This window comes from Periophthalmus magnuspinnatus, chromosome 10, assembly GCF_009829125.3.
Source record: "Periophthalmus magnuspinnatus isolate fPerMag1 chromosome 10, fPerMag1.2.pri, whole genome shotgun sequence".
In the NCBI taxonomy this organism is placed as follows: Eukaryota; Metazoa; Chordata; class Actinopteri; order Gobiiformes; family Gobiidae; genus Periophthalmus; species Periophthalmus magnuspinnatus.
In genome coordinates this window covers 22,964,782-22,992,129 of record NC_047135.1, presented here as the reverse complement: position 1 = coordinate 22,992,129, position 27,348 = coordinate 22,964,782, and the positions used below count along the sequence as shown (strand labels likewise).

General features: G+C 35.8%; 1 protein-coding gene across 5 annotated transcripts in view; it reads right to left on the bottom strand.

The window, feature by feature from the left end:
* The window catches only part of fam13b (family with sequence similarity 13 member B), a 106,755-nt gene that overhangs the window by 43,363 nt on the left and 36,044 nt on the right, over positions 1–27,348 (bottom strand). For all 5 annotated transcript variants that reach the window (XM_033974713.2, XM_055225070.1, XM_055225071.1 and 2 more), the window contains exons 7-8: positions 21,188–21,309; positions 4,871–4,915 (exon numbers count right to left, since the gene is read on the bottom strand). In XM_033974713.2, the coding sequence (XP_033830604.1) occupies positions 4,871–4,915; positions 21,188–21,309 (167 nt within the window). The remainder of the gene's footprint in view (positions 1–4,870; positions 4,916–21,187; positions 21,310–27,348) is intronic.

The window sequence follows — 27,348 nt, the reverse complement described above, 5'->3', positions numbered from 1 at the left end:
AACTACTGCACGAAGATCCAATCATATTTCAAAGACTTTGAAACAGTCCCATATTACTTTTGAAGGAGGAAATACCAATATGGCAGTAAATATGGAGACTGAAGGACTTTCACATGTGTGTGAAGAAAAAGTCAGAACTGAACTGTATGTGAGAGCAGATTTGCATACTACACCTCTTTCAGACCCAGAGATGACCATTTTCTGTGACGGATGTGCATACAGAGCAAAAGAAGGTCATATTGTGTCCTCGTATGCAGTGGTGGAACAACTGCCCTCTAACCAATATCGTCTGATGGAAGCCCAGCAGATAGCAAAAGGTTCTGCACAAGTAGCTGAAATAACAGCAATGTTACGAGCACTACAACTTTCAGAAGGCAAAGCAGTAAACATCTATACAGACTCAATTTATGCTTACAAGACTGTCACATTGTCTTTAGCTGGCTGGATCAGAAATGGTTTCAAACTTGGGACCGGCCTTCCAATTAAGCATGAACAACTGATCAAACAACTGATAGATGCTGTCCAATTGCCATCAAGACTTGCTATCATGAAATGCAAAGCTCACACCAAGGGAACAGACTCCATTTCCCTGGGCAATCAAGCCGCAGATCAAGCTGCAAAGAAAGCTGCAAATTATAATCCAAGAAACATGCTTGTTTGCACTGAAGAAAAGATTGAGAAGTTACCTGATGCAAACCTGATCGATGCAACATACATAAGAGAAATTCAAGAAGCAGCTGGAGCATACGAACATGGTGCTTGGAAACAACGTGGGGCCATTAAAGATCCTTCAGGAATCTGGAGAAATCATGAAGGAAGAATTGTGGCTCCTATCTCACTGCTGCAGATGCTCTACGACGAATACCACACCCCTACTCATCGTAGCTACGAAGCCATCCTCAAACATATCGATTTGTGGTGGCACCCAAACATGAAGTCTATCATGCAATATTGGATAGATGATTGTCGCATTTGTCAAACCATGAATCCAAAGAAAGCTTGTAAACCACCGCCAGGAACTTATACTCTTCCCAATAAGCCTTTTGAAAGAATTGTCATGGACTTTACAGACATGGGTCCAGAAATGAGAGTTCGAGGATATCGCTATCTACTGGTCATAGTCTGTGAGTATACAAGATGGGTTGAAGCGTTCCCCTGCAAGACGGAAACTGCCAAGGAAGTAGTTAAGCACCTAACTACTGATGTCTTCCCACGATTTGGCATTCCACACGTCATAAGGTCAGATAACGGGACACATTTTACTGCTAAAATAGTCCGTGATGTGCTAAAGGCTCTTAATATCACCCAACGTTTTGGTACTGTCTATCATGCGGCCAGTCAAGGGGTATGTGAAAGGATGAATGCCACTGTCAAAAGAAAACTTGCAAAGGTTTGGAAAACCACCAAACTTGATTGGGTCACTGCCTTACCTTTTGTTTTGATGGACATCAGAAATAGCGTGAACAAAACCACGTCATATTCTCCTCATCTCCTATTAACAGGCAGAGAAATGCATAAACCAGAAGGCTCATTCACTGAAGATACACCATTTATAGAATGGGACAAACAACATCACTCATATGTTCAGCAGCTCCAAGAAATAGTGATGCAACTACATAAATGTAGACAAAGAACACATGATCTTGAAGATGTAATTGATCCAGAGATGAACATAACCCCGGGATCTTTTGTGTATGTGAAGGTACACAAACGACACAACTGGACTCAACCATATCAAACTGGTCCATATCAAGTTCTACAGTCCACTGGAAGATCAGTACAAGTTCAAAAAGAAACATCTAAAGTGTGGTACCATTTATCACACTGCTTTAAGTCACCAGTAGACCCAAGTGAACGAAGTCTAACCCAAATCCAAACTGACATTGCCACCACATCTACCATGCAGAATGAAGAAAGCCGACCAAATCCAGACATCGCTGGAAACAGCGACCCTGATGAACAACCCCGACCACCTTCTGACACTGGGGCTCCAGAAGAGGAGGAAGAAAGGGGGAGAAGAAGAAGCGGGAGAAGGAGAGTATAGGCCATTTTTTAAGCCATATTTTTTGAAAAAACTTTTGGAAAATTTTCATTGTCTATTCTGGATCACACTAATTATGCTAATTTCTATTGTTCTAGTGTGTTGGTACGTTCCCCTTATTCATGGAAGTGTTGAGAATGGCCTCGGACAGCCAACAATCAAAACAACAACCGAGCTGACAACAAACAATACAGGTAAGAGACAATGGGCACTGAAAAGAGTAAAGAGAGGGACACCAAAACTTCTAAAATATTGTTATGAAGGACAAACGTGCAACGTACTTTTTGATGTGTGCGAAGTACTAGACTGTATGCAAGACGCACCTGCTATAGACCATGCCTTAAATGTACAAATTGTCTGCAAAGATACATGTCTGACCAAGGTAAATGCTCAAAATGATAAGGTTATAGAGATCGCCAGAGTTATAACAAGTACCAGTGGACAATATAATAAAGAAAAAGATACTTTTGAAATTGGCTTACAACAGAGAATTACTTTAACAAAAGTTAGGAAAAATCATGCTTCTTATCAAAAGGACCTAAAACATTGTAGAGGGCGCAAATCAATTACTCAAAGATGCAATCCTTTAGTATTATCTATTAAAAATCCAACACTTAATGACTCTGGAATCTATTCTATAGGATTCCAGTGTTCAAAAATTGATACTGTACCCTGCAATAGAAAACTAAAGTTAAATTTTGAAGGCTACATCCAAACAACAATTTTGAAACCTAATAAACCTGCTCCAGAAAATGATTTAATTTCCCTAACCGAAGCAATTAAAATTGAAACAGGGCACGAAATGAATGAAAATACTTGGCTAAAATGGGTACAGTATACCGCCCATACTTTAACTACAGAAGATTGCATTGCATGTTCTGCAGCTAGACCACGATTAACAACTACATCAATACCATATTCTAATGAAAAAGACCTAACTTGCATACTTAAACTCTTCACTAAAAATTCATTTGATAAAACTGATGAATGCTATCAACTTCATAATAAACTACCAGTAGTAGCCTCCAAGGATGTGCCGACATCCTGGACTCTGGGAATAGCTAAATATACGTGTTTCCTTAAAGATACCATTATGCGTACAGACGCAGGGAAAAATGATAAAAATGAAATAGAGAGTTTCACTAAACATTTTTGTAATCAGACTTTATCTTCTGATAATTATAGAGAATTTGCTTTTCTGAACGGCCATAATACTGCTCGTGCAGATATTTGGTGGTTATGTGCAAATTTACGTTTGTATGCCATTCTACCAAAAACATGGTCAGGTGTTTGTGCACCGATTATGTTAATTATTCCATTTACCATAGGTCCAGCAAATTCACTAAATTTAAAACAAACTCAATTGTCATACAGAGTTAACTCAGGAAATAATCATGTATTCAAAAGGTCGTTGTCTCCTCAATCTAAACCCAAACTCCAAGGATCATTTAATGAAGATATCTACCTCAGTTCTATCGGTATACCCATGGGGGTTCCAAATGAGTTCAAAGCACAAGATGTAGTTGCGGCTGGATTTACTTCAGTTTTATTTGCTGGAGTAACTGCTACTAAAAATACGGCTTGGATAAATTATCTCTACTATAATCAACAAAGATTTATAAATTACACAATTGAGGCAATAGAAGGCATCGTAGAGCAATTGGGCCCTACGTCACTTATGGCCTGGCAAAATCGGATTGCTCTAGATATGTTACTTGCCAAAGAATCATCAGTATGCAGCATGTTTGGAGCAGAATGCTGTACTTATATACCAAATAATACCTCACCCGATGGAAGTATTGCAAAAGCTTTGAACAAACTTAAGTCCTTGTCCATGGAATTTGCTAAGAATTCTGGCGTATCTGAAAACACTTGGTCAAATTGGTTATACGGGATGTTTGGTCCTTGGACTACGACCATAATATCTGTCATTACTACAATATTGACTGTAATTGCTATCTTGATCATAATTGGATGCTGTGTTATCCCATGTCTCCGATCTCTAGTAGAACGATTGATTGCAACTGCCCTAACAAAAAAAGACCCCTCGTCACAAATTCTATTACTCTCTGTAGGGTCCCAACTCTCAGGTCCCGAATCAATTGACTAAGTTTGGTCAAAATTATGTAGATTGCTAAAAAAGTATACAAGAAAACAAATTCTGAATCCTAGTAAGTGCTCCTTGTTTCTTATTTGCTGTCCGAGAGTCATGTATTGATTTATGTGCTATGTTAGCCTAAGGGCTGGGTTGTGTTATAATCAGGGTGGTTAAAGCTAAAGCTAAAATTTTACTCACATATGGGAACTTTAAGTTGAATGTATTATTATGTGAAAGTAGCTTTTTGTTTTTTTGTTTTTTGATTTTGTTTTGATGATCACATGTGTAAATGTGATCAAAAGGGGAAATTGTGAGATTATTATTCCATGTAATATGGTAAATCATACTTTGTACTCCTGTTTACGTGTGCGCCAACGTGGCATGAGATTGTATATGTACCCTGAACCTCCATATATGATGATACTTTGAAAGATCAGCTAAAAATGCTTGTTTTTGTGCACTTTGTCTTCATTGAACCCAGATAACAATCTGCGTGCTGTACATTTCTAGCTAATTATTGAGGAATTATGACGTGTGTTAACTAGTATATAAGGAGCCACAGTAGAGATGTAAAACAGGAGACAGTTGGTGTTTCATTCGATTGATGCCTGCATCTGCTGAATAAAGAGACTGATTTGAAACTGCCCGGCCTTCTCGACTCCTGCTTCTAGTTCGCCGTCCAGGAAAACTGACACGTTACTGTGGATACTGTGCAGTGTCTGTGTACTTACTGCGCTGAGTCGGCGGGCAAGATGGATATAGGAGAGAGGTGGGAGCTATAGAGACACACAGAGGACAATGTGGTTAGAACATCATGTACCAAGCAGCTCCCTCCTCACTGCATTCCAAGTAAAGAGCCAATAAAAGAGAAAGAACAGACTTCGACGTTAACATAATTATGACAGCTGACTAAACAACTTGTACAATATTAAAGCAAATTTTAGCAAATATTCCTCTTAGAATTAGGAGGTTCTATCTGATGTTCTTGTCAAAATTTGTTATTCATATCTTCTTGTTTCTGAATACTTTCTGTAAATTTTTATCAGGACTTTGTAATATTTTTAGGTTTATATGAGCAAAAACTCATTTCCAGATTCCATTTTGTTCTATGAGTGATTAGAACTTTAAACCTGAATATCTCAGAAGTAACCAGAAAACAGATAGAAACATACAATTGTAAGTTGACAAAATGTGCAAACTTCCAGACAGACCAAACACAAAGAGAAATTTTTGTTTAGTCCTCTGGTTTACTATAAACAAAACATTGTCTCACATTAGATTCTATGAGTGAGCATGACCCATTTATATACAATACACTGTTTATGTTTTAAAACAGTCTTGCAAAAATACATAAGGCACTATAATAAAGAATTAACTACTTTTAGTTCATTGTTTTAATCTCGCTTGGACCTGTTTGTACCTACTTCAGTTCTGTTTAGTCCGGATATAGACCCTTTTTAAATTCTTTTAGATCTGATTTAGAAGTTCTTTAGTTATAGTAAGTTTGTTAAGTATTGGTCTACTCTAGTGTGTCATAATTTAAAACTAGCATTAAATATGTTACATTGGACTCAATATATGCACCAAGTAATATGTGAAAAGTGCCATGGACTGCAAAGGGTTCCTACAGTTTGGAATTGTCTTGACATTTTTAAATGTGTATAATTTCAAGATTTTTAAATAATAGCACATATTTGACAATATTTTAATAATAATAATCATAATAACAACACCTTACACTTATAATGCACTACACTATAGTCATTATTATATAGTCATTATTCATGCACTTGGTGCACACTTGGTGATGGTAAGCAACGAATGTAGCCACAGCTGCCCTGGGACAGACTGGCAGAAGCAAGGCTGGCAATCTACGCCATCGGCCCCTCCGACCCCTCTGACCACCACCAATCATTCGCGCACACACCAAGGGTCTAAGACAACGACAGAACTTGGTCCGAGTGGGACTCGATCCTCCGACCTTCGGGTTGGGGGAACAACGTTCTAACCACTGAGCTACTGTCACCCTATTTTACTGTTAAGAGAATAAAATTTTAAAAGAATTGGGTGCCTAGAAGATGGAAAAGCACTGTGTAAAAATTTAAAATAATAGTAAAGAAAAGTTACTGAAAATAATTTTGTGAGAATCTTGAAATCATTTATAGAACAACCCTAATAACGATTATTTACACAGCGGCTTATTTAGACTGCACCATTGTTCTGCAATGTTCTTTGGTGCAGGAAGTGTGAGTCAGGGAGAAGGCACGTCAACACAGAGTTTACATAACTCAAGGTCGGGCCAAAGTCAGATGTATGTTACTGTGCCGCTGTGGGGAGTCACATTCATCTGATCAGAACAAGCAGCAGCTGGGCTTATGCAATGAACCTTCAAGAGCCTTTCAACAGCTCCAGGTGGATCAATAACATCAATTATTAATACAACTCTAACAGGTTTTATTTCAATCCATTTTTAGAGTGACACGCTTGAAAATGTGATAGGTAAGCAGAACATACAAAATACTAAACTTTAAACACAAAAATAATATTAAAACACTGTCAGAGGGAAGATCCTATCATTGCAAAACATTTAATTTCTCTTAATATACAAATTGTATTATTGCAATATATTTTTGCTAAATAATATGCAGACACCTCATCCTCACTGCCAAATCCAGGTACAATAATAACATTAAAAGTTTAAGTTTAAAGGGAACTAACAGATCAATATATTTTTGAAATAATGACTTGGTTTTATGGGATAGCACCTGAGGTAAATATTCATCAGAATTTTACATCAGTCAAGTGGCAGTTTGTGAAGAGAAGTAAAAAAAAAAAGAAAGAAAAAGTACAAATACAGGAAGTAGCACGAGTTCTGAAAGAATACCTCTACCCATGTCATTGATTCCATTGAAAAAAATACAGAGACAATCAACTTGCAAGGAAGGGATTTTTTTCTGACAGTTTAAACACTGATTTAACAAAATAAAGGTGCTGTCATTTATTTTATTTGTCAAATCATAACCATTGTGTAATTCAGACTCGTTTCCTTGTTAACATTATAGTTGCTAGGTAACATACCTCTATGTCATATCTGCTGCCCATGTCCCACCAGGAAGTAAAATGATAAACTTTGCCAAAATTGCAAAACTAGAAAAAACTAGGTACGATTTTTTTGTAAGATCTTACATATAATTATGTTAACTATATTTTAGCTAAATGAGTGGTCTAGCCTGTCATATGGACTTTAAGTTTATTTGTTACATAAACATGCACACAGTACAGTATGTAGTAAAATTAGTATGTACCTTCCACCAAGAGTACTCGGTCAATCCACAACCTTTATTTAGGTTTATTTATAAGTCAGAATATAACTAAGAACTTAAAAAAATTATAATCATAATAATTTTAGAAGCAAGTGATGTTAATAAACTCTATACTCCAAACATTTTAATTCAATCTAGCTAAAAGATTGTTCTAGAAATACTACGAGATGCCACCTGGTAAAACTAATATTATTGTGTATTGAAAATTACATTCTATCATCTTTTATTTTTATTTATTTATTTATTTATTTAGAAAAGGGACAGTGCATATTAATGAACATAAGATACATATGTAAATATGCCAGATTTTAGCCACAGGCTAGTTTCCATCTGTTGTCCCTGGACAGGTTGATGGTCATATTTAACATAAAATACCACATACACAAAATACAGTCAAATACAGAAAAAGGACTCAGGAGGGTTACTACAACTTTTAAAGTGCTGTGTGTAAGTGTATTGCACGAGTTCTAAAGTGCTAAGTGTATTGCACGAGTTCTAAAGTGCTAAGTGTATTGCACGAGTTCTAAAGTGCAAAGTGTATTGCACGAGTTCTAAAGTGCTAAGTGTATTGCACGAGTTCTAAAGTGCAAAGTGTATTGCACAAGTTCTAAAGTGCAAAGTGTATTGCACATAACCTAAAGTGCAAGGTGTATTGTACAAGTCCTATAAGTCGAGTATTTTATGTAAAGCTAAAACTAAGTAACTATGAATTGTGTTCACATGTTTGTGTTGATCTAAGCCACTCCTTTAAATACCTTTTAAATGTAGTAAAAGTCACTTCAAAAGTCACTTCATTGTGATGTAAAAATTGGTATTGAGTAACAAGCCTTAATACAGAGTTTGAAATTTTAGTATCACTTCAACACAATAGTTTGGACAGAAAATACGAGGTCTAAAAATCTACTGAATCATACACTAATTTATTGCTAATGAAACTTTTCTCACATTTCTGACACAATTTTGACACCTGCCATTGTTTAAAGATCCTATCACTCATGTGAGCTTTAAACTATGTTATAATGTTGTTAGCTGATCAAAAACATACCTGGAATTGCCTTTTGTATTAGTCCGTCTACATCTCCTAAGCTCCAAATTCTCTGTTCCACCTTGTGATGTCATGAACCGGTAGTTTTCAAGTTAACGTCTACATTTTACCTTGTGTTTAGTACAGACTGGCAATTCCACGGCTGAAATTATCCAAATGATTCTAGTGAAGGTGTATGGAGTGTGGAGCACTTCCTATATTATCACATGACATCACAAGGTGGAATAGAGCATTTTCTGTTTGAGAGAAGTCAGCCCAAGTATGCAGAGTTTGTGTGCTAAACATGTGTGAATAAAGCAAAACTCAACTCAAGTATGTTTGTGATGAGGAAACAACATTATATCATAGACCAGAAAATGGCGTAATATGGGCCCTTTTAAGTAGAGGAATGTGTGCTCACTGTTAATGCTATGCTGTAACATTTTTTTTTTTTAAACCAGTGTGTGCTCCAATATTCCACAACTTGATTCTTTTTCCAATCTAAACATAGCCCTCAATACCGGACTCAGAACTGGGCGACATTACATAATCTCCACAGCCCAGCACACACAGAGAATATTTGATCTGGCTCCATTGTGACTCTGCAGGGACTTAGGTTTCATGGCACATGTGTCTTTGTAGCTAAGAGGCTTCAAAGGTAGATTAGCTTTAGTCTTTGAAATATCTGCATCTGGGAAATTGCTACTGGCGGTCATTTCTGTAGTTTTTGACAATATGCCTTTTTATAGTAAGTCAATTCTATAGTGTCATTTGGCCTCAGTTCACTAGTTATGCTGGATACCTTTTCTGAGCCAAGTCACAAGATACACTTCCCTTTAAAATAGCATTAAAAGTGGTAACACAGAATTATTTATTAGTACAGTGATAGTTTGACACCACAGCAGATGAAGTTCAACTATGATTACCAATGTTATAGTGATTTTGAAATCAATTATTGCATTATAGGAGACAAATATTTTAAATGTGTTGAAGATAGGGATGGAAAATGTGGTCATAAAAATCAAATCATAATCTCATTCCTGTGACAATATATGCTTGATGAAAATCACAATATAATGATTCACTTATTTTCTCTTGAATGCAGCTTTATACTAAGATACGTTTTCTTGTATACACATTGTACTGAGTGAATAACAAGAGAATTTAACCAATTGCAATTAAGTATAAAGTTTCAGCAAAGGCAGGTTCAGCTGACTGTACACGTATTGTGATAAAATTGAAATTGTAATCGGACGCCCAGAAAATTGCGCTATTAATTTTTTTCCAGTTGGAGATAAACTATTTTACCATATTTGCCAAGTGATTTCTCTTTTACAGCTAGATTTAGGCCACAAAAGGTTGAATAAATCATTTCTATGACTCATTATAGATACAAATTAAATAGTAAAGTGGTTAATTCTATTTATTTATCTCATGGTAAAAAGCTTTTTTTTTTTTAACAATATTGACAATATAGAATAGGTTTTTGAGGGTTATTGTGCTTCAGGGTTGTCAGTGGCATAGATTAGTTTCAATATTATCTTTTATTTTCTATATTTTCTTTAACAATATATCCCACAAAATTTGTTATCGTAACAGACCTAGAAATATTACAAGAAAGTAGGGCTGCAACTAATGATTATTTTAGTAATTGGCTATGCACTGATTATTTTCATTTATTTTAAAATTTGAATAGAACATTTTGATTTTCAAGACACATTAAACAAAAACAAAAAAAAAGGTCAAAATATGGTGACTGCGAGTTTGACATTTGATTTAATAATGCAACTATCTTACGTTATAAAACATTTTTTTGCATTTGTTTTAGTTCAGACCACAATTATGATTAACCAAATATGACTGATGTTTTTGATATATGTTTTATCCTCCTGAGACCCTGCGACCCATGATTAAATGTGGCAGCCCAAAAAGAAAGGCTGCATAATCATTTCAAAAGGTGTTGAAAGCGTCCGAGTGTAGACAAGGTGACTTTAAGGTTAGTTATGATTCCAGAAGTCGCCTTGTCAGCAAACCAGTATCTGCTGCAGTCTCCTCCTCACCCTCCCACTCAGCTGTTTACCCATATGATAGATGCAGTGTTTTCTTTTTGCATAGTTGTCTACATATAGTAAATACCATTCGTGCAGACTATTAATCTCCTACTCAGCATTCACCCTGGTCGTAGATAGTCACACATGCACAGTCATCACTCAGAGCTTCACCATCTTGTGAACAGATTTTGTGCCAGTGGAACGGTAAACATTTACAGAGCTCCAGGCCAACAGAATTATGTATAATCCAACCAAACATTATCTTTATACTCAATACAAGGTTAACACACAGTGAGCTTGGGTCTCATTATACAGCAGCAAATAGTGCTTTGAGAGTGAGGACTCATAATAGAACCTGCAAACTTACTTTGAAATCCTCAACATTTGTATAGATTTGTTATATTTACTCAACATGGGTTAGCTGTAGTTGACACAGAAATCTACAGTTACAAGGTTACATAAATAATTACTCAACAACTCTATAAAGAACATTAAATGGGGCATACAAAGATATTGCTGGATTTCAGGTAGGGATGCACCAATCCAGCTTTTCCAGTTCTGATACGATACTTTACCTCTTTAAATGTCTGCCGATACTCATCGATACCATTGTAAGGACAGAAAATGCCACTTATTTCCTTAAAACACAGTTAACTTATTACACAAAAGATCCAACTATGTTACACAACTGTTATTTATCCTTCAAATAACTACAAAACTGCTTTGTATGAATAAAAGGCATTCTAAGCCAAAATCAGCCCGTAAATAGTCTTATTACATCAAATTAAATGTCCAACCAAGGTATCGGCTTAACCGATATCATGGAACTGATAAACGCACCATAAAATTTTTCAGCACTGGCACCAATATTCAATAACATTATCAATATCGGTGCATCCATAGTTTCAGATGATATCACAACATTCTATAGGCCAATAATATTTAATCCAGATAGGACACCTAAAATGCAGATTCATGTTGTAATATAGTAAGTTCTGACTGATTCTAATCACTCATAAAAATGATCAGGTTCAACAACTGTGTATTTACCTTTAGAAATTTTATGGTAAAGTACAATGTAATCAATAGGGAAAACTGTCTCTTGCCCCCATCTGGGAGTAAGACGACATTGCATTCTAAAATCTGATAAGCACCAATACAAATTTTATATTACTTAGTTTCTATTACTATGTACATAAGAAAATATGCAATACTGTTCTTTAGGCACCGGTGGCTTGAGAAGAGTCATAACAAATGCCAAGCAATCTTTTTCAGACCAATGAATTTTATGCTTCAGATGCCCTTCAAGCTCAAGTCAAGTCCGGTCTGCACTGGCTGCATTACTTTCACAACATCATTCCATTTGCCTTGTTAGTATGCATGCCAAGCTAATCAGCAACTCAAAACTAGACTTATGTTGTCAAAAGTATCGAAAATCTGATTCTTATCGATACCAAAACTAGTATTGAAAGTAGATATTTATTTGAGCAGGTATTAATACAAAAAAATGTCACATTCACATAATAGCGTCAGAACAAGTATAAGACCACATGAACTAGTATACACCTATGGACCACTATGGAACCTACCAATGGATGTTGGAGGGATTGCACAGATATAAGATCGCATGTTTTTTATTATCATCATGGTATCGGAATCGCAATTGAGTATTGAGTCTATTCTTTAGTTTCGAAATCAAGTCTGAAATTTGGTATCATGACAACAGCATATTAGATGACTACTTCAACCTCCCTTCTTGCATCACTAATTAAACCAAACATAGATTTCAAAAATATAAAAAAAAATTTAATGAATGAGAAAAACATATGGCCTCTTTGAGAAAACTGCTGACACATGCTCAGTCATTATGAAAACATTACATAACACAATATCAGATGTTAAGTAATTCAGTCTCCTCTTTCGTTACATATTTTGACATCTAATACAAGAGATAACACCACAGTTTTGTAAAGCAGATTTCTAAACACAAATTGCATTACTACTAATAATATAAAAGTAACTGTAATTCATTGTATTAATTCATTCATGCATTCTCTTGGCAAAACATGTTACATAACCTTTCAGTGTTTACCTCTGCAGTAGAATGTCACAGGCCATTCTCATCTTTGTTACAGGTCTTGTTCAGTTCTTTGTCCTTTTAGATTTGGTTTTAATCTCAAAATCTTCAATTTTTCTTTCGTGTCCAATATTTATCCAAGAGTATTCTCCGGGAAGTGCGTTGACTTGTTACTGCAGCACAATTCCTTGCTTCCATCTAGTTGTGTGGTCTCCCTTTGCAATGCTTCCAGTTATCCCAGTAGAGCGCTTTGAGAAGTCCGTGCCACTAAATCTTGCGGAGAGGCAGGGGTATTACCCGAGTGCATTCTGGTAGTGCAAGCTTGTGTGTGTGTGAGGGAGAGAGGGAGAGAGAGAGGGGAAGCAGGAAAAGTGCTGCAGTAAACATCCACGGCACTGCTCAAATATATGAGCTGCAGAGGTGAGCTTGGGACAGCCAATCAAACAGAAGGGACGGTGGCTCAGAACCAATGAGGAGGGTGGAAGGGCATCTCTCGACCAATTGAGATCAAGTGGGAGGGGGGTTTGAATGTTGGTCAGTAACTATGAGGAGAGATCAGGGTGTTTTACACATAATAGGCTGCAATGTTATGTTGAGGTAGTGCCTTGACTTTTGGGGCAACCGATTGAAAGATTATATTATGAGAATGCCGTAAGTTAAGAAAATGGAGGAATTTTTAAGAAGAATTTCTAGTCCCAAAAAATAACTAAAATGTTAAGATCATTTTTATTAATCAAATAATAATAATTTGCATAGAAATTAAGAATTTGTATTAGTATTTATATATTTTAAACACTGCAAGAAAGCATGACAAGTTAATATTACTGAATGTTAGAACTGTAAACAAGGAGGTTGTTTTGATGAGGGAGGACAGATCGGATGGCTTTGTTTTGGTGTTTGTTTGGTCTAAGAGCGTTTCCCATAAAGCTTTGCGATGTGAAGTCACAATCTGTTTTCAGCAACTATGAAAAATGCTATTCACAAAAAGTAAACTTAAATGAAATGATGCTTTGTAGTGACATCACGCTGTGGGTGTTTTTTTCCTGTATGTCTATGATGGAACGCTTAGCAGTTACCATGGTGACAATGCACACAGTAGCAAACACAGCCAAAAAGTTTTTGTGTGAGAGACATGTTTAACTGCACAAATTAGCGCACCTGTTATAGTTCCAACTAAGTCACTTCTTTTTGGTAAGATTGTGTTAAAATAAAGCTCAGATTAAAGTCTAACTTGAATAACAGAGCTTCAGACAGAGCAGTGCCTACAGCTAACTTCACCTCCCAGGGAATGGTGATGACATTAGTATCAATAGCCATTTTATAATTCATTTAATGTACGTTGTAGAGGAATGGTGATCTCTATCTAACTGTAATTCGAGATTTAGCTCTCAGTCTAAAGTTGTAATGTTTCCTCTTACATTAATCTAAAATTAAAATTTGATATTGCGTCATCTTTAATAAAGTGATATGCAACAGAACACCTTAGGCAGCAACTTCAAAACAACTATTTGAGACCCATAAAAATATTACACTGGTTCAAGCCTGCCGAGCCAAAAAAGTTCTTAGTAACGCCAAACAAACAATAAAACACCATTTACAACAAATACAACAGTTATTTTCAACACTGTTTCTTCTATTGGCCGCGCAGTACTGCTCAACAATGTCAACAATCTTGCACGGCTGGAAAATTAAGAGCTGGTCAAATCACGCCTAGTTCAAGTTCTACTGTATATCAGATTTGTCAAAAGGATCGAAAAAAAATCGATACTAAAACTAGACACTCATTTGAGGCAGTATCTATACTAGCTTTAGAAAGATCTTCAGCTGTATCAGAACAAGTATAAGACCACATAAGACGAATATACACACGGAACCTACCTGGTCGGCTGAGAGATTACACAGATCAAGACCACATGTTAATAAAAAAGAAAGTACTATTGTTTAATATTGACAATCACATTATGTTGTCTAAAGAAAGACAAGAGTGTATATTTGCCATTTTAATCACCCATTAATGGCATTTTGTATTTATTTCAACCAAATGTATTAAACAGCCAAGAAAGACACAGGAGTAAAATGTGATGCATTACAACAGAAACTGTGCAACTGCTGTTATCTGTGTCACTAAGTATATCAAATTACACACTGTACAAACCATGTTACCTTGATCTATGCAAGTCAGCATTTAAACTTAGAGTACCATTTACTATTTAATATGTTGTAGTAACATATTAGTGGTGAAAACTCTGTCTTGCAATTTGTAAGAAAATATATGACCATTACATTAAGTGGCATTTAATGAAGTGATTGTGATGACAGTTTTATTGATTATTTGACTCCTAGAACTAGGTCAGAACACTCAGCACCTATGCCACTGTACTGACCTACATTCTGTTTAAATCTATATGTAGCATAACATACTGTACACCTGTTGTATGTTATGGAACCTGTTGACATGATATGAGCTGAACTAGCAACATGGTATATGAAATAATACATGTCGAAGTAACCAATTTTACTTTAATATGCGAGTGTTCATCAGTACACACTTTTTTTTTTGTGTGTGCAAGCAACACACAGATCTATTGAAGCTTGCAGGCGTGACCCAGAAACTGTGGGACTGCATGATTTTGTCCATACACGTTCACATTTGGGGGATCAGTTTTGCACAGTTGAATGCATTATTTTCACATTAGTTTTCTGTTTTTTTTTTTGGTTTTTTTTGAGCAGACATTAAAGATGCTGTATCTGATTTCTACTGTCTTAAAAATGTGAAAAAACAGAACTAGCTCATTTTAAACTAGTTGCAGTGGTCCGAAGTTAATCCTCACTTACCATATGCATTCTGAGCATCCTAATTATTTACAGCAATGACTTTATTAGTATAATAGTAGACTATAGCAGGTTGTTGCTGTGAATTTAAAGCTAACAACAACTAGCATGCTAACGCACACGTCCTAATTATCAGGCAAAAAACACTTTATAGTTAGATACAGACAGCATGCAGTGAACATATTTTGGCCCCAAGAGTTACTTATACCATGTCTGTACTAGGGCAAGAAAACCACTTTGCTGAAATACATGAGGAAAATGGGTACAGAGCCTTAAAATACATCCTTTAAACTGTCTCACTGAACTCATTTTAATCATTGCAGTTTTAATTACCTCCACTAAAAAGCATCTATCTGTTATTATCATGTTGCCATGCTTCAAATGAAAGCTTCAGTACCAAGTGCTACCAGCAGAGGATGCCATACACACAATAGAGTCTAAAACATTTTTTTTTCCAAACCTTTTTTAACTTAAAATTTGTAACCTACCCAAAGCAAATATTTCTACACCTCTATCCAGTCAACTCAAATCTCTACCGAATATTACACATATTTTAACATTCAAAAGCCCAAGAAAACACAGATGGATAAGAAGAGCAATTACAAGTGATGAGTGAGAAATGTTGAGATACAGGTCCCCAGGCAGATATTTATAGATATGAAATGAGAAGACGCGGTCACATGTGAACTGTGTCTGAAGCAGCAACAGGGGCTATTAGGAGAGCTCTACCAAAGCCAACAGGACACACTTAACTGTCTGTCAAACTGCAGACAAACAACTCCCCGAGTTACCTACAGTCACCGTGCGCAAGTTTCACAAGAATGCAGAAGTTGGTAGTTTACTTAAGCAGAGCGCTGCTGAGGTCAAGCTAACAATGCAGCAATGTGGCTATAAAGATTAAGATCAATAAAAACAGTGTTTACGAATTGAATTCTATGACTCGCATTCCAGTAAAAGTTAACAAGTTTATCAAACTCCTTGCCATACTATATTGTAATCAATTCCATCCTATTTCATTGAATATGTCTGTTTTTCACCCTCAATCTACCCTCCAATTATTCCTATCTAATAAATCCTATGGGCTAAAAAAATAAACCAAATAAACTGTGTACAAAGCATTTAATTTAATTTAGTAGCATCAGTCAATATACCAATTCGGGAATGAGTAATACTAAAAAGAATATTTCATTGTGTCAACTTGACGCAAAATATGAGTAGTTAATTTCAAGACATTGCAAATGGTGGAAATGTGATTTCTATAATGGGCTGAAGTTTTATCCATTTTCTCTATCATAATTACATGTCTGCCAGGAGGAAGGTATTTTTATGGCGGTGTCAAATTATAGCTTGCTTCCTCTTTTTTAATGTTGGATAGTATGAAGGAAGTTAAAGACATTTTAAATTCCATAAGCATGACCTAACTGTGGCCTCAGAGACAAGGTAGACAGCAGAAACAGTTTTTAGTGATGACATATGTAATGCAGCTTTTTTTTTATTACAAAAAAAAATTGGACATGATCGCCAAGTTGTTGATGTTATACTTTGGTGTTTTGATTCTCAGGATGATCAAAGAATCAGAAAACAGAATGAGCCTCACATTTGGGTTGCCAGTTTCAATGCTGAAATCCAGCTGATTTAAAGCTAAAAAGGAATTTCGGATATGAATCCTCACTGTAGCCTCTTTTCCACTGACACGGTTCACTTGTGTGCAGTATATTCTGTCCATATACTGAGAATAAAGCAAAACTTGTATGTGTCCTCTGTTATGCACATTAAGACACTGGCAACACAGGTTCAGTTGTGATTGTAGTAACTTTTTTAAAACTGTTCCTTTAAGATTGGTTTCCATCTTATGAAAAACAAATCCAGTGAAATACCATTTTTAAAAGTGGTCCAAATATGTGTAATACTATAACATGTTTGTAGCATAGCATCTACAAATACATTAATCTTCCAGTCCAGACAGTGACTCGGGTGAAACTAGGTCACTCACCAGTTCATCCAGGACTTGCCATCTAAACCATTACCGACCCATGAATAAATCTTCCTTATTTCACTCAAGAATAAAAGCCATCAAACTACCCTACAGTATTTCCACATTTAGAGTAGATACAGTCTTTTCTATAAACCCCATTCTGTTCATATTAGTGTTGGCTTGTAATAGTGGGGTGAGTGCGGTGTGACAGTGCATAAGTCAGGGTCATGTTGAGCCATGTCCCAGTGGCCCTTAAGATGATTACAGTCTAATCCATAAGCCACACTCGCTCACACATGTTCAAATGGGTTAACTGCGCCACATAGTGTATAGATTGGAGGCTAAAACTTTGGGTAATTGCTGAACTGACTGCGGTTTTACTGTTTAATGCCAACACAACAAGAATTTAAAGTGCTGTACCTGATTTTTACCTGAACTAGTTAATTTTAAACGGTTTGCAGTGGTCAAATGTTATTCCTCACTTACCTTATGCATTCTGAGCATCATAATTATTTATCACGATGAGTTTATAAGTGCTTTTCACAACTTTCAGAGACCAGAGGGGAATTTTGCCATCATGGTGAAGATGGAGTAAACATTTTGGCCTTAGGAGCTGCTTATACAATATGTCTGTATCGAGGCAAGACAGTTTTTTGCTCAAATACATGGAAACACATCACATAGAGTGATTTGTTAAACACTACATCCCTTCGTCAAATTATTTTAGCATATTTTGAACATCGGGAATTACTCTTATGATTACTGAAAGTGCACCATATTGGGATTAGATTGGAGGGAGTAAGAAAAATTACATTACATGACATTGTTTTTCACTATAACAAAGAGAGAGACCTTGTGGTACTAGATTTTGTCCAACCTATTAAAACATGGTCTTTATGTATCTTATTTAACAAGTGTCCATATCAACATCATCAGCATTAGCTTGATGATTACCAAGGTTATTACAGGCATTATTATCAATTAAATGCTGCCTAAATCGGTTAGTTCTCCTTAATCCCTTCTGGGTATGTACAGCAGACCCAAGCATGCTCTGTAATGAACTTAGAGGAGATGAGGAGATCTCCGTGTTCCTGCTGAGGATTGAAGGCCTGATAATTTCTTTTCCTGTGTACGTGAGGGGCAGCATGCCTCAGGCGCTAAACTTTACCAGGAAGAGCTTGCCCAGAATTGTACGGCATCAAAATGTGAGGGAAAAATCATCTTTCATAACTCAAATTATTGACTGTAATAATTTCCATATTTCCTATATGTGGCATGATCATAAAAAAAAAGAAAGAAAATGTTGGAAAACCAACATTTAAAGACAAAATCTTTACCAACACAAGGCTAAGCAAGTTTGGTATAAATTAAGAGTAGGGATGGGACGATATAAAATTTTAGACTCACAATTATTGTGGCCAAAATAATCGTGATTAACGATATTATCGCGATAATTATGAACCTGTTAACGTTCCGACGGCCCGGGCCTACTTTACAACTTTACAGCAATGTAAAAAGCTGCGGTGCTTGTCTTTCTGGATATGCAAACCATTTTCACCTACAATCACCACAGTACTGACAGGAAAGATGTTTTTACAGAAAAGTCACAAAGTGTGAATTTGGACTTCACTTAACATTGAGCGCTCTGGTTATGTCAAACAGCAACATATTCACACAAAGTTGGTCTCATTTGTTCCATAAAGGTCCAGAGAAGTTAGCTTGTGATTGACACCAGTGTTGGCCAATAAGGTGGGGGTTGCGGGTTTACTGAGGCCGCAGACAGCGAATCAGTGCTACAGATGACTGAAAGTTTGTGACCCACTCTTCCCCTTGTAGAATCAACCAATTACATCACACACATTTAGTGACATTTCCCCCTTACAGCCAATGAGCAGCGAAACAGAATGATGTATCACATGCCATGGTTTTCTGTAAACAGACGTACCCGGAAGAAAATGTGTACTCCTCAATGCCATGCTGGCAAAATGGACCAGTCCTTCTCGCGCCGGAAGTGACGCAAGTGCCCGTCGAGGAATACTTAGAATAATGCATTTAAAGCATTTTGGCGAATTGGGAAACGGCCGAAGCTGAGTAGATGCAGAAATCTGTGAATAATGGCGCATTTTACGCACTGTTGTTTTGCGTTTTAAACATGACGAAACGGACAAAGCAAAGGGAGTAGGTGATCAAGGAGACTGTGGATATTTGTACAAGTTATATTAGAGGCATCTCGGACCCGGAGCGGTTCATGGCAAAGAGTAAAGATTCCACAGTGGACTCGGGAGTAAAGGACCTTATTTTTTGATGGATTGGATGCTGTTCTCGATTGGTAAGCAAGGTTTATTCTGCTATTGACTTAATTGTAGGAAAAATATACCGTGTATAATCGTTAGAATTGCTTCTGTGCACATAGTGCGCATTAGGACCATGCGCTCTGGCACATTTGTGTTCAGCTGTATGAATTAGACTTAATTTGTCTATTGTTTAAAAGGTGTTGTTTTATTCTGCAGTTTGCTTTATTGTAGGTAAAAATGTAAGATGTACACACATTAGCATCTCATCTGTGCGCACGGGTGAGGCGCACACTGGCACGTTCCTGTGGAAAGTTACGGATCAGAATTTGTTTATTGTTGATATCTGGCAGGATATAGTTCAGACAGAGATAAGCACAGAAGCTAACAAGTCTCATTGCTATGTCAGAGTGGGCAAACACCAGAACTAACATCTAAACGTTGTATTGGAACTGGAAACATGAGGCAGTGTGGTGCCGTAAAGGCGATTATAATCGTGTGCGATGATCACGATTATTAAAAAATGCCATGAACGATTAATTGCGGACCTTTTTCATCGCGATTAACGATATCGTATACCGTCCCATCCCTAATTAAGAGCATATATATATATATATAGTCTTGACATTTTATAGTCAGATTGTGTTAGGATAAAGTATATATATATATATATAGTATATATAATATATATACAGTATATATAATATATTTATAGTATATATAATATATATATAGTATATATAATATATATATAGTATATATAATATATATATATATAGTATATATATACAGTATATATAATATATATATACAGTATATATAATATATATATATATATATACAGTATATATAATATATATATACAGTATATATAATATATGTATAGTATATATAATATATATATAGTATATATAATATATATAGTATATATAATATATATATATATATATATATATATATATATATATATATGTCTTAACATTTTATAGTCAGATTGTGTTAGAATAAAATTCAGATTAAGTCAAACTTGAGCAACAGAGCTTCTAACAGAGTAGTGCTTTCAGTTAGCTTCACACCCCCAGAGGATGTTGATGACATCAGCTGCAAAGTATCAAAAATCTCCTGAAGTCATTTCTAGCCTCTCATGATAATAATTATACTAATGTATGATTTCGATATATGAAAATAATATATTTTCAGGCTCAATATTTATTGTACATTTTCTTTGCAACAGCAAGAAGACGTATTTTATTGTGTTTTGTAATATGATAAGATTTGAGCTGTAGATGCTTGAATAAGTAAATTCAATCTGCTATTTGTGTTATAGATATTACATATTTTCAAAATATATATTCATTGGGATTTTCCTGCTTTATTGTTATTGTGTCACTGGTGTAAAGTAGTTTTAATATTATTGTTTATACTTTTACTAATACTTTTCTGTCGCAGTCATGTTTCAAAATGTGTTATGGTACCTGGAGGCAGGGCCAGCTTTGGGGTTAGGGTGCTGTAGTGAGTCGGAGGAGCCTTCGTCTCCGTCCTGAGGCAGCTCTTCACACTCGGCTTCACACTTGTCGTCGTCCAGCAGCTCTGTGATCTGTACAGACAAAAACAAAAGCATAAGAAAAAACATGTTCTAAATGCAACGCACGCACGCACCCCCCTTCCCAAGTACCTAGTTACAGTATCACATCCTGTCAGAGTATTACAAATGAAATTGAGGTGGGCAAGATATTTAAATATTAATGATATTATGAATGTTGGTTTGAAGATAACTCTTTAACATCGGCTTTAACCCATTTGACAAAACAATAGAAAAAAATACACATAAAGAAATGATTAAAACGCAGTACACAGTAAAAGGGGGTAATTTTACAGCACAATACTTAAACCTTAACAAATACAGCCTTTTAGAGCATTTCTGTAAAGCACTGCCAACCATTGTGTGATTATTGTACTAAATGAGTTTAGTTTAGTTGTTGGTTATTAGCAAAGTTGCTAATTTCCACCTGTAGTCCTTAGACAATTATCAGCATACACTTTGTCAATCACTCACCCTTGAAGGAATATGATTTTATTTTGTGGAAATACAAAACGACTGAAATATTTTAAAAATTACCTCATCTACCATAGAAAGTCTCGATAGATCAACAACATCTGAAAATATTATCCGAAGAAAAAATAACAAAACTTCCCCTAATAATTCCCATTTTAGCACAGCATGACCTAGTATTGGATTTCTATTTTCCAGCAACAGCATTTCGTGATTTAACATACAGTCTAAAATTGTAACTGCAGTGATTTCATGTCTGGTCTGAAAATCTCTGTTCCGCTTATACAGTACAAGATAAATGCATAATAATCCAGTTTGTTTTGTGATAGGGCTAAATATAGAAAAGACAAATGGGTAGCACAATGAAACAGAGATACAACAGATATACACAGGGATAAGACTGAATAAATGGATTACAGAGGGGCAGACAGAAGGGAAATGGGGTAGGAGGGGGTGTACACTTGTATATGACTTACTGTGTTGACGTAGCAATGTTCCGCTCGGTGTGATAATCATATTACTAATTATGTAACGAAGCAATGTAGCACCTACAAGATGTGACCTTTAAAAACGCCACAGCTCTTTTCAAGGAGGCTCTGTACTGATATCAGATATATATGTGTATACCAACCAAAAACACAAATAAATCTAAAATTACAAAGCATTAGACAAAATAGCAGTGTACCAATAAAAAAACTAATAGCTTTATGATAACACCCTAGAGGCAAAGTTCTAAATTGTCCAATATCCAGTGCCCTCAATTAGTGGCACACCTTGATAAATATGAGAAAAAATAATGAGTTAAAAATGGCTATACTGAGAATAGGGATAAATATATTTGTTTACATTAAAATGACAAAATGCCCCCTTTTTTCCCTCATCTGACCACAGCACACAATTCCACTTATGATACTAGATTTGCTGGCAAGTGACTCTTCTGTTTTTGTGACAATTATTATTATTTTTTTACAAATAAATGTTGATATCGATAAAACTAACTTTGGGGCATATTTTGAGACTTTAACACTAAATCATTTGTACAGTTCTTAAGATCGATCCTAATGACAACACGTAGTTAAAAGTAACGTTTTGTATTATTTAATTTAGTTAACAGGTGCCAATAACTATACCACACACAAGTAAAAAAAAAAAATCGGATAAACTCAAAGCATAACTGTCTAAGTCAGCACGGCATTCTTTCTACATATTTATCATTTTCTTGGGGGCACCGTAGCTCATTACAGGCAGTATGTGGACATGCAGGCTAGAAACAGTTATACAACCTTTTATATTAATTTATGTCCTCAAACCATAAAACTACTTACCCAAATTTTTAAGATGTGACAGATCATCAATTAATTCCTTTATTAATTAATCAGAGGTTTGAACACTGGTGGTCTTGTACTTTTTGTCTGCCACTCTCAGCTCAAACAACACACAGCCTGCTGTTGCTGCTGTGGTGGCATTGCTATGGCAACAACTCAAAAGCAAGAGCTCTGATTGGGTGTTTAAGACTTCTACCAGTCTCACATGTGTGGATCAGACAGGGATGAGTCACAAGATGCATCTGGATTTGCAGGATGGACAAAGAAAATGCAGTTAGGTTGCTGTGTGTGTGTGAATAAGAAAACCAAGAACATACCCACAGACTCGTTGTGCACTTAAGAAAGAATGGTGCATTTTTAAGTCAAGTTGCCTAAAGCTGTCAAGTTAAATTAACTCTTTCAAGTCCATAATAACGACAAAAGTTTGAAAATCCATTGAGAAGCACATTCAGTAAAATGGATGCAAGCATCAGAAAGTATGTGAAAAATGCAAAGAACAATTAGTTCAATCTTGCATAGTATTCAGTCATCTAGTGGTCTGAAGGGTATGGTATGGACATTGTCACTTTCTTGACTTGGAGACAGCAGAGAGACAAGGATACAAATGTTACTTAGTTCTGCTTCAAGACCTTTTAGTCACATGGATGTCTTAATTGCACTCTGCTTCATAGACTCAAAGAAATCTGGAGCTAATGACCTTGATAGAAAAAAAATGTTATTTCTAGCTGCCCTATATTAAATTCAACCTCATATGCATATTTATAATTTGTCAATTCAACTGGCACTCATAACAGTTAAGGAAAACAACACATTTTGCTTTAACATACATTACATAGTTTACAACAATTTACCTTGTCTACCAAGTTAGTTGCAAATCCACAAGTTATTTAAATAGATGCTCAATTTATTTGTCAGGTTATAGAAATTGAAATAGTACTATCGTGTCATTGTAACAACTAAAGCTTTTAAATTACATTTTTAGAAGATTCTAAGATGGCGTTGGCGGCTAAAGAATAGGTCAGGCTGTGGAGTGCTAGCAAAATTTTTCACTGATACTATCACTTAACCCAACTAAGGACCACAAAACCAAGTGCTAAGTAGTTCATTAAATTATAATGAGCATTAACACCTACTTTTTGAGGCAGTCAGACATCACAACAAGAAGACTCTACATTGACTATTGGGACAGAGTAAGGCACAGCCTCCTGCTGCTCCGGACTGTTTCCATCACAGATCGGAGAGAAGATCAAGCGAGATCCACCCCACTCGCTCGATCTTCTCTAGGACTGAGGAGGACAATACTTAAGTTTTATAGTTACGTTAAGCAATGTGTGCCTTAAGTATGTTTTTGGTTTAAATTGTTATTGTTAAATTTTCTGTTCTTTTTGGTCCTATGCTGAGTTAATGGTTTGTATGTCTGTGTCACAAATAGACAGATACCCTATTATTTTGTTCTTTAGCTGCTCTTCATGTGTATTTTAAAACTGTGCACCTTGAATGGGATACATACACCTGTTAAATGCAAAAACTTATTAAGTGAGAGGGAGTACAAATATGTTTATCACAGGAGACCCTTTAAGTGACAATGAGCATTTGAAACTACAGCAAGGAGTTTTAGTCAGGTCCATGTTTCATCTTCCATAACAAGGACCCAAGTGTGGCTGTTTTGATACAAAAAATATTCCATTTAAACTGTTGGATTGAATAAAGGACTCAATGGCTACTATGTTATTTTAAGCGGACTTATTTTTGGTGAAAAAATTTCCATTTTAAACATTTATAACTATCTGGCCCACCAAAAGACTTTTTAACCACTGCCTTTTCAAAAATGATCAACCTTGGTATAAGACACATTCTTGCAGGAGGAAATTTAACTGCTATCTCAGCCCTATTATAAACAAATGCCCACCTGGCAAGTTATCACTTTCTCCTCATAAGTGTGTTGGTGTATTTTGTAAAGATATGGATTATGCTAATAAATGGCAGGCACAGCACCTCACAGACAAAGAATATACTTTTTGTCAATTATCTATAAGGATTGACTATTTTTTGCTTCCAAAAACACTACCTCACTCAGTTATTTCAGCCTCAGTAGTTCCAATTATTGGTACTGACCATGCTGCCATCTTTCTGCAGAATAATTTTTGAAATACACCTAATCAAAGCAGACACTGGAGATTTAAATCTTCTATTTTAACTGATCAGAAGTTTCTCTTGTATTTAAAAAATTATTGTTATTTTTTGTAACAACTAATTTAACTCATTGTTTCTGGGACAACTCATTGTTTCTGGGAAACCTAAAGCATTTTCCCGTGGTTTTATAATATCCTATACATCCACTAAAAAGCAGGCTAAACAATGGAAGATTCTTGAGTCTAAATTAAAACGTGCCGAGAGAGACCACGTGCAAAGACCATCTGCTCAGAAAATCAAAGAGGCATCTGCACTCAGAGGCACTTTTGACAGGGGAAGGTGAAAACCACACAAGATTTGCAAAACAAAAGCTGTAAGTTGTGGCAATAAAGTGAGAAAATCCTTGGTAAGCAAACCTTTGACACTATTAACAATGCATTAAATGTTTTTATGAAAATTTATACAAGCCTGAACAGCAGCCAAATAGGCTTGAGAAAATGGACAGTTTCTTATCCTTTTTGACTCTCCCGTGTTTGTCAGAGGAGCAAAGTAGATGTCTCGATCCCCCAATATCTAAAAAAAAGAGTTACTAGATGCAATTAAAGGGCTACAATCTGGTAAGTTCCCAGGCTCAGATGGAACAAATATAGAATTTTAAAGGAATTTCATGACATACTGAATGATCCTCTGTTGAATATGTTCATATTCTTTTGTTAAGGGTACGCTACCTCAAGCCTTGAGAAAAGCAAATATTTCTTTGATTTTAAAAAGAGGTAAAGCCCCTGAGGACTGTGCATCATACAGGCCCATCTCACTATTAAATGTGGAATTGAAGATTCTATCTAAAGCTTTACTGTTTGATTGGAAAGAAAAATACAAACAATTCTAACTATGGAAGATAAAACTGGATATATTAAGGCCCATAACTTATAACAATATGCGGCGGTTACTTTGCACAATCCAGTACATTCATCAACATTCCAAAAGCGGTCTTGTGCTTTCTTCAGTTCCAGAGAAGGCCTTTGACCACATAGAACTGTCATATTTATTTTATACATTACATGTACGGGAAAATAAGTGTGCTAATGAGTCTTAGTTGTGAAGAGAGGCAGGAGGAGTTTATTTACTCTCAATTAGGGACCCGGTGGCATTAATATACTTAACACTGCACGTTAGTAGTGACCAATCATTCCACAAAAAGGGGTTTAAATAGGAGCTAAGACAGCCTGGAGATCAAATGTGAAGTGCATAGCAGAACGGTTCTGTGACACGAGTTGACCAAGTAAACTGATAAAGAAGGACAATCTATAATAGTTGGATGATGCCATAACTAACCACAGAGAAATGTCAACAATGAACTGCAGGTGTCCTTGCTAAGTCTATGCAGGTGATGCAAAGTTTCACAACAATATATATGAAAAACAAAACTACATTTTTATAGCACTTTATGACCAACAAGATTGTGCAGCACTGTTTATTGATTTTGACTACAGCTTTTGACTAATTAGGTCGAAGTTGAAGTACCTGAAACATATTGGATTTGACAATACAAAATGCAATTGGTTTCAAAACTATCTTTTAAACAGAACCCAAGTGCTAGTAGCCAATGGGATTGAATTGAATTTTTAAAACTTCAAGCAAAGGAGTGCCCCAAGGTTCAATTTTGGGTCTGCTACTTTTTACTATACATCTTAATTCCACTGGCTGCAATCTAAGAGAAAGCCACAGCAATTGAAGACTGATTGAATAGTAATATGACATGAAAAGTAAACCAAGTTATCTAAATGCTACTAGTTATGTAATCAGAGCCTCTGGTCAAAAAGGTAACAGGAATCAAAAGAATAGTGCCCAAGAAAACATTTCAATTTATGGTAAAGACAAAAACATCTTTAGCATCCTTCCCTAGCAGTGTTGAACTATAGGCTTCATGTGTGGGATTTGACACTTGTCTTTAAACATTGCCTGCTGATTCACAGATATCGACACCATCCTCAGAACATTAAGTGAAGTAAAAATATCAACAGCCTGATACGGAATGTACTTTTCAACAGCTCGCACTGATGTATGTGGGAGTTTGGATGCTGACACATCCGACACCTGCCCACATGTTCAACTGGGCCGACTT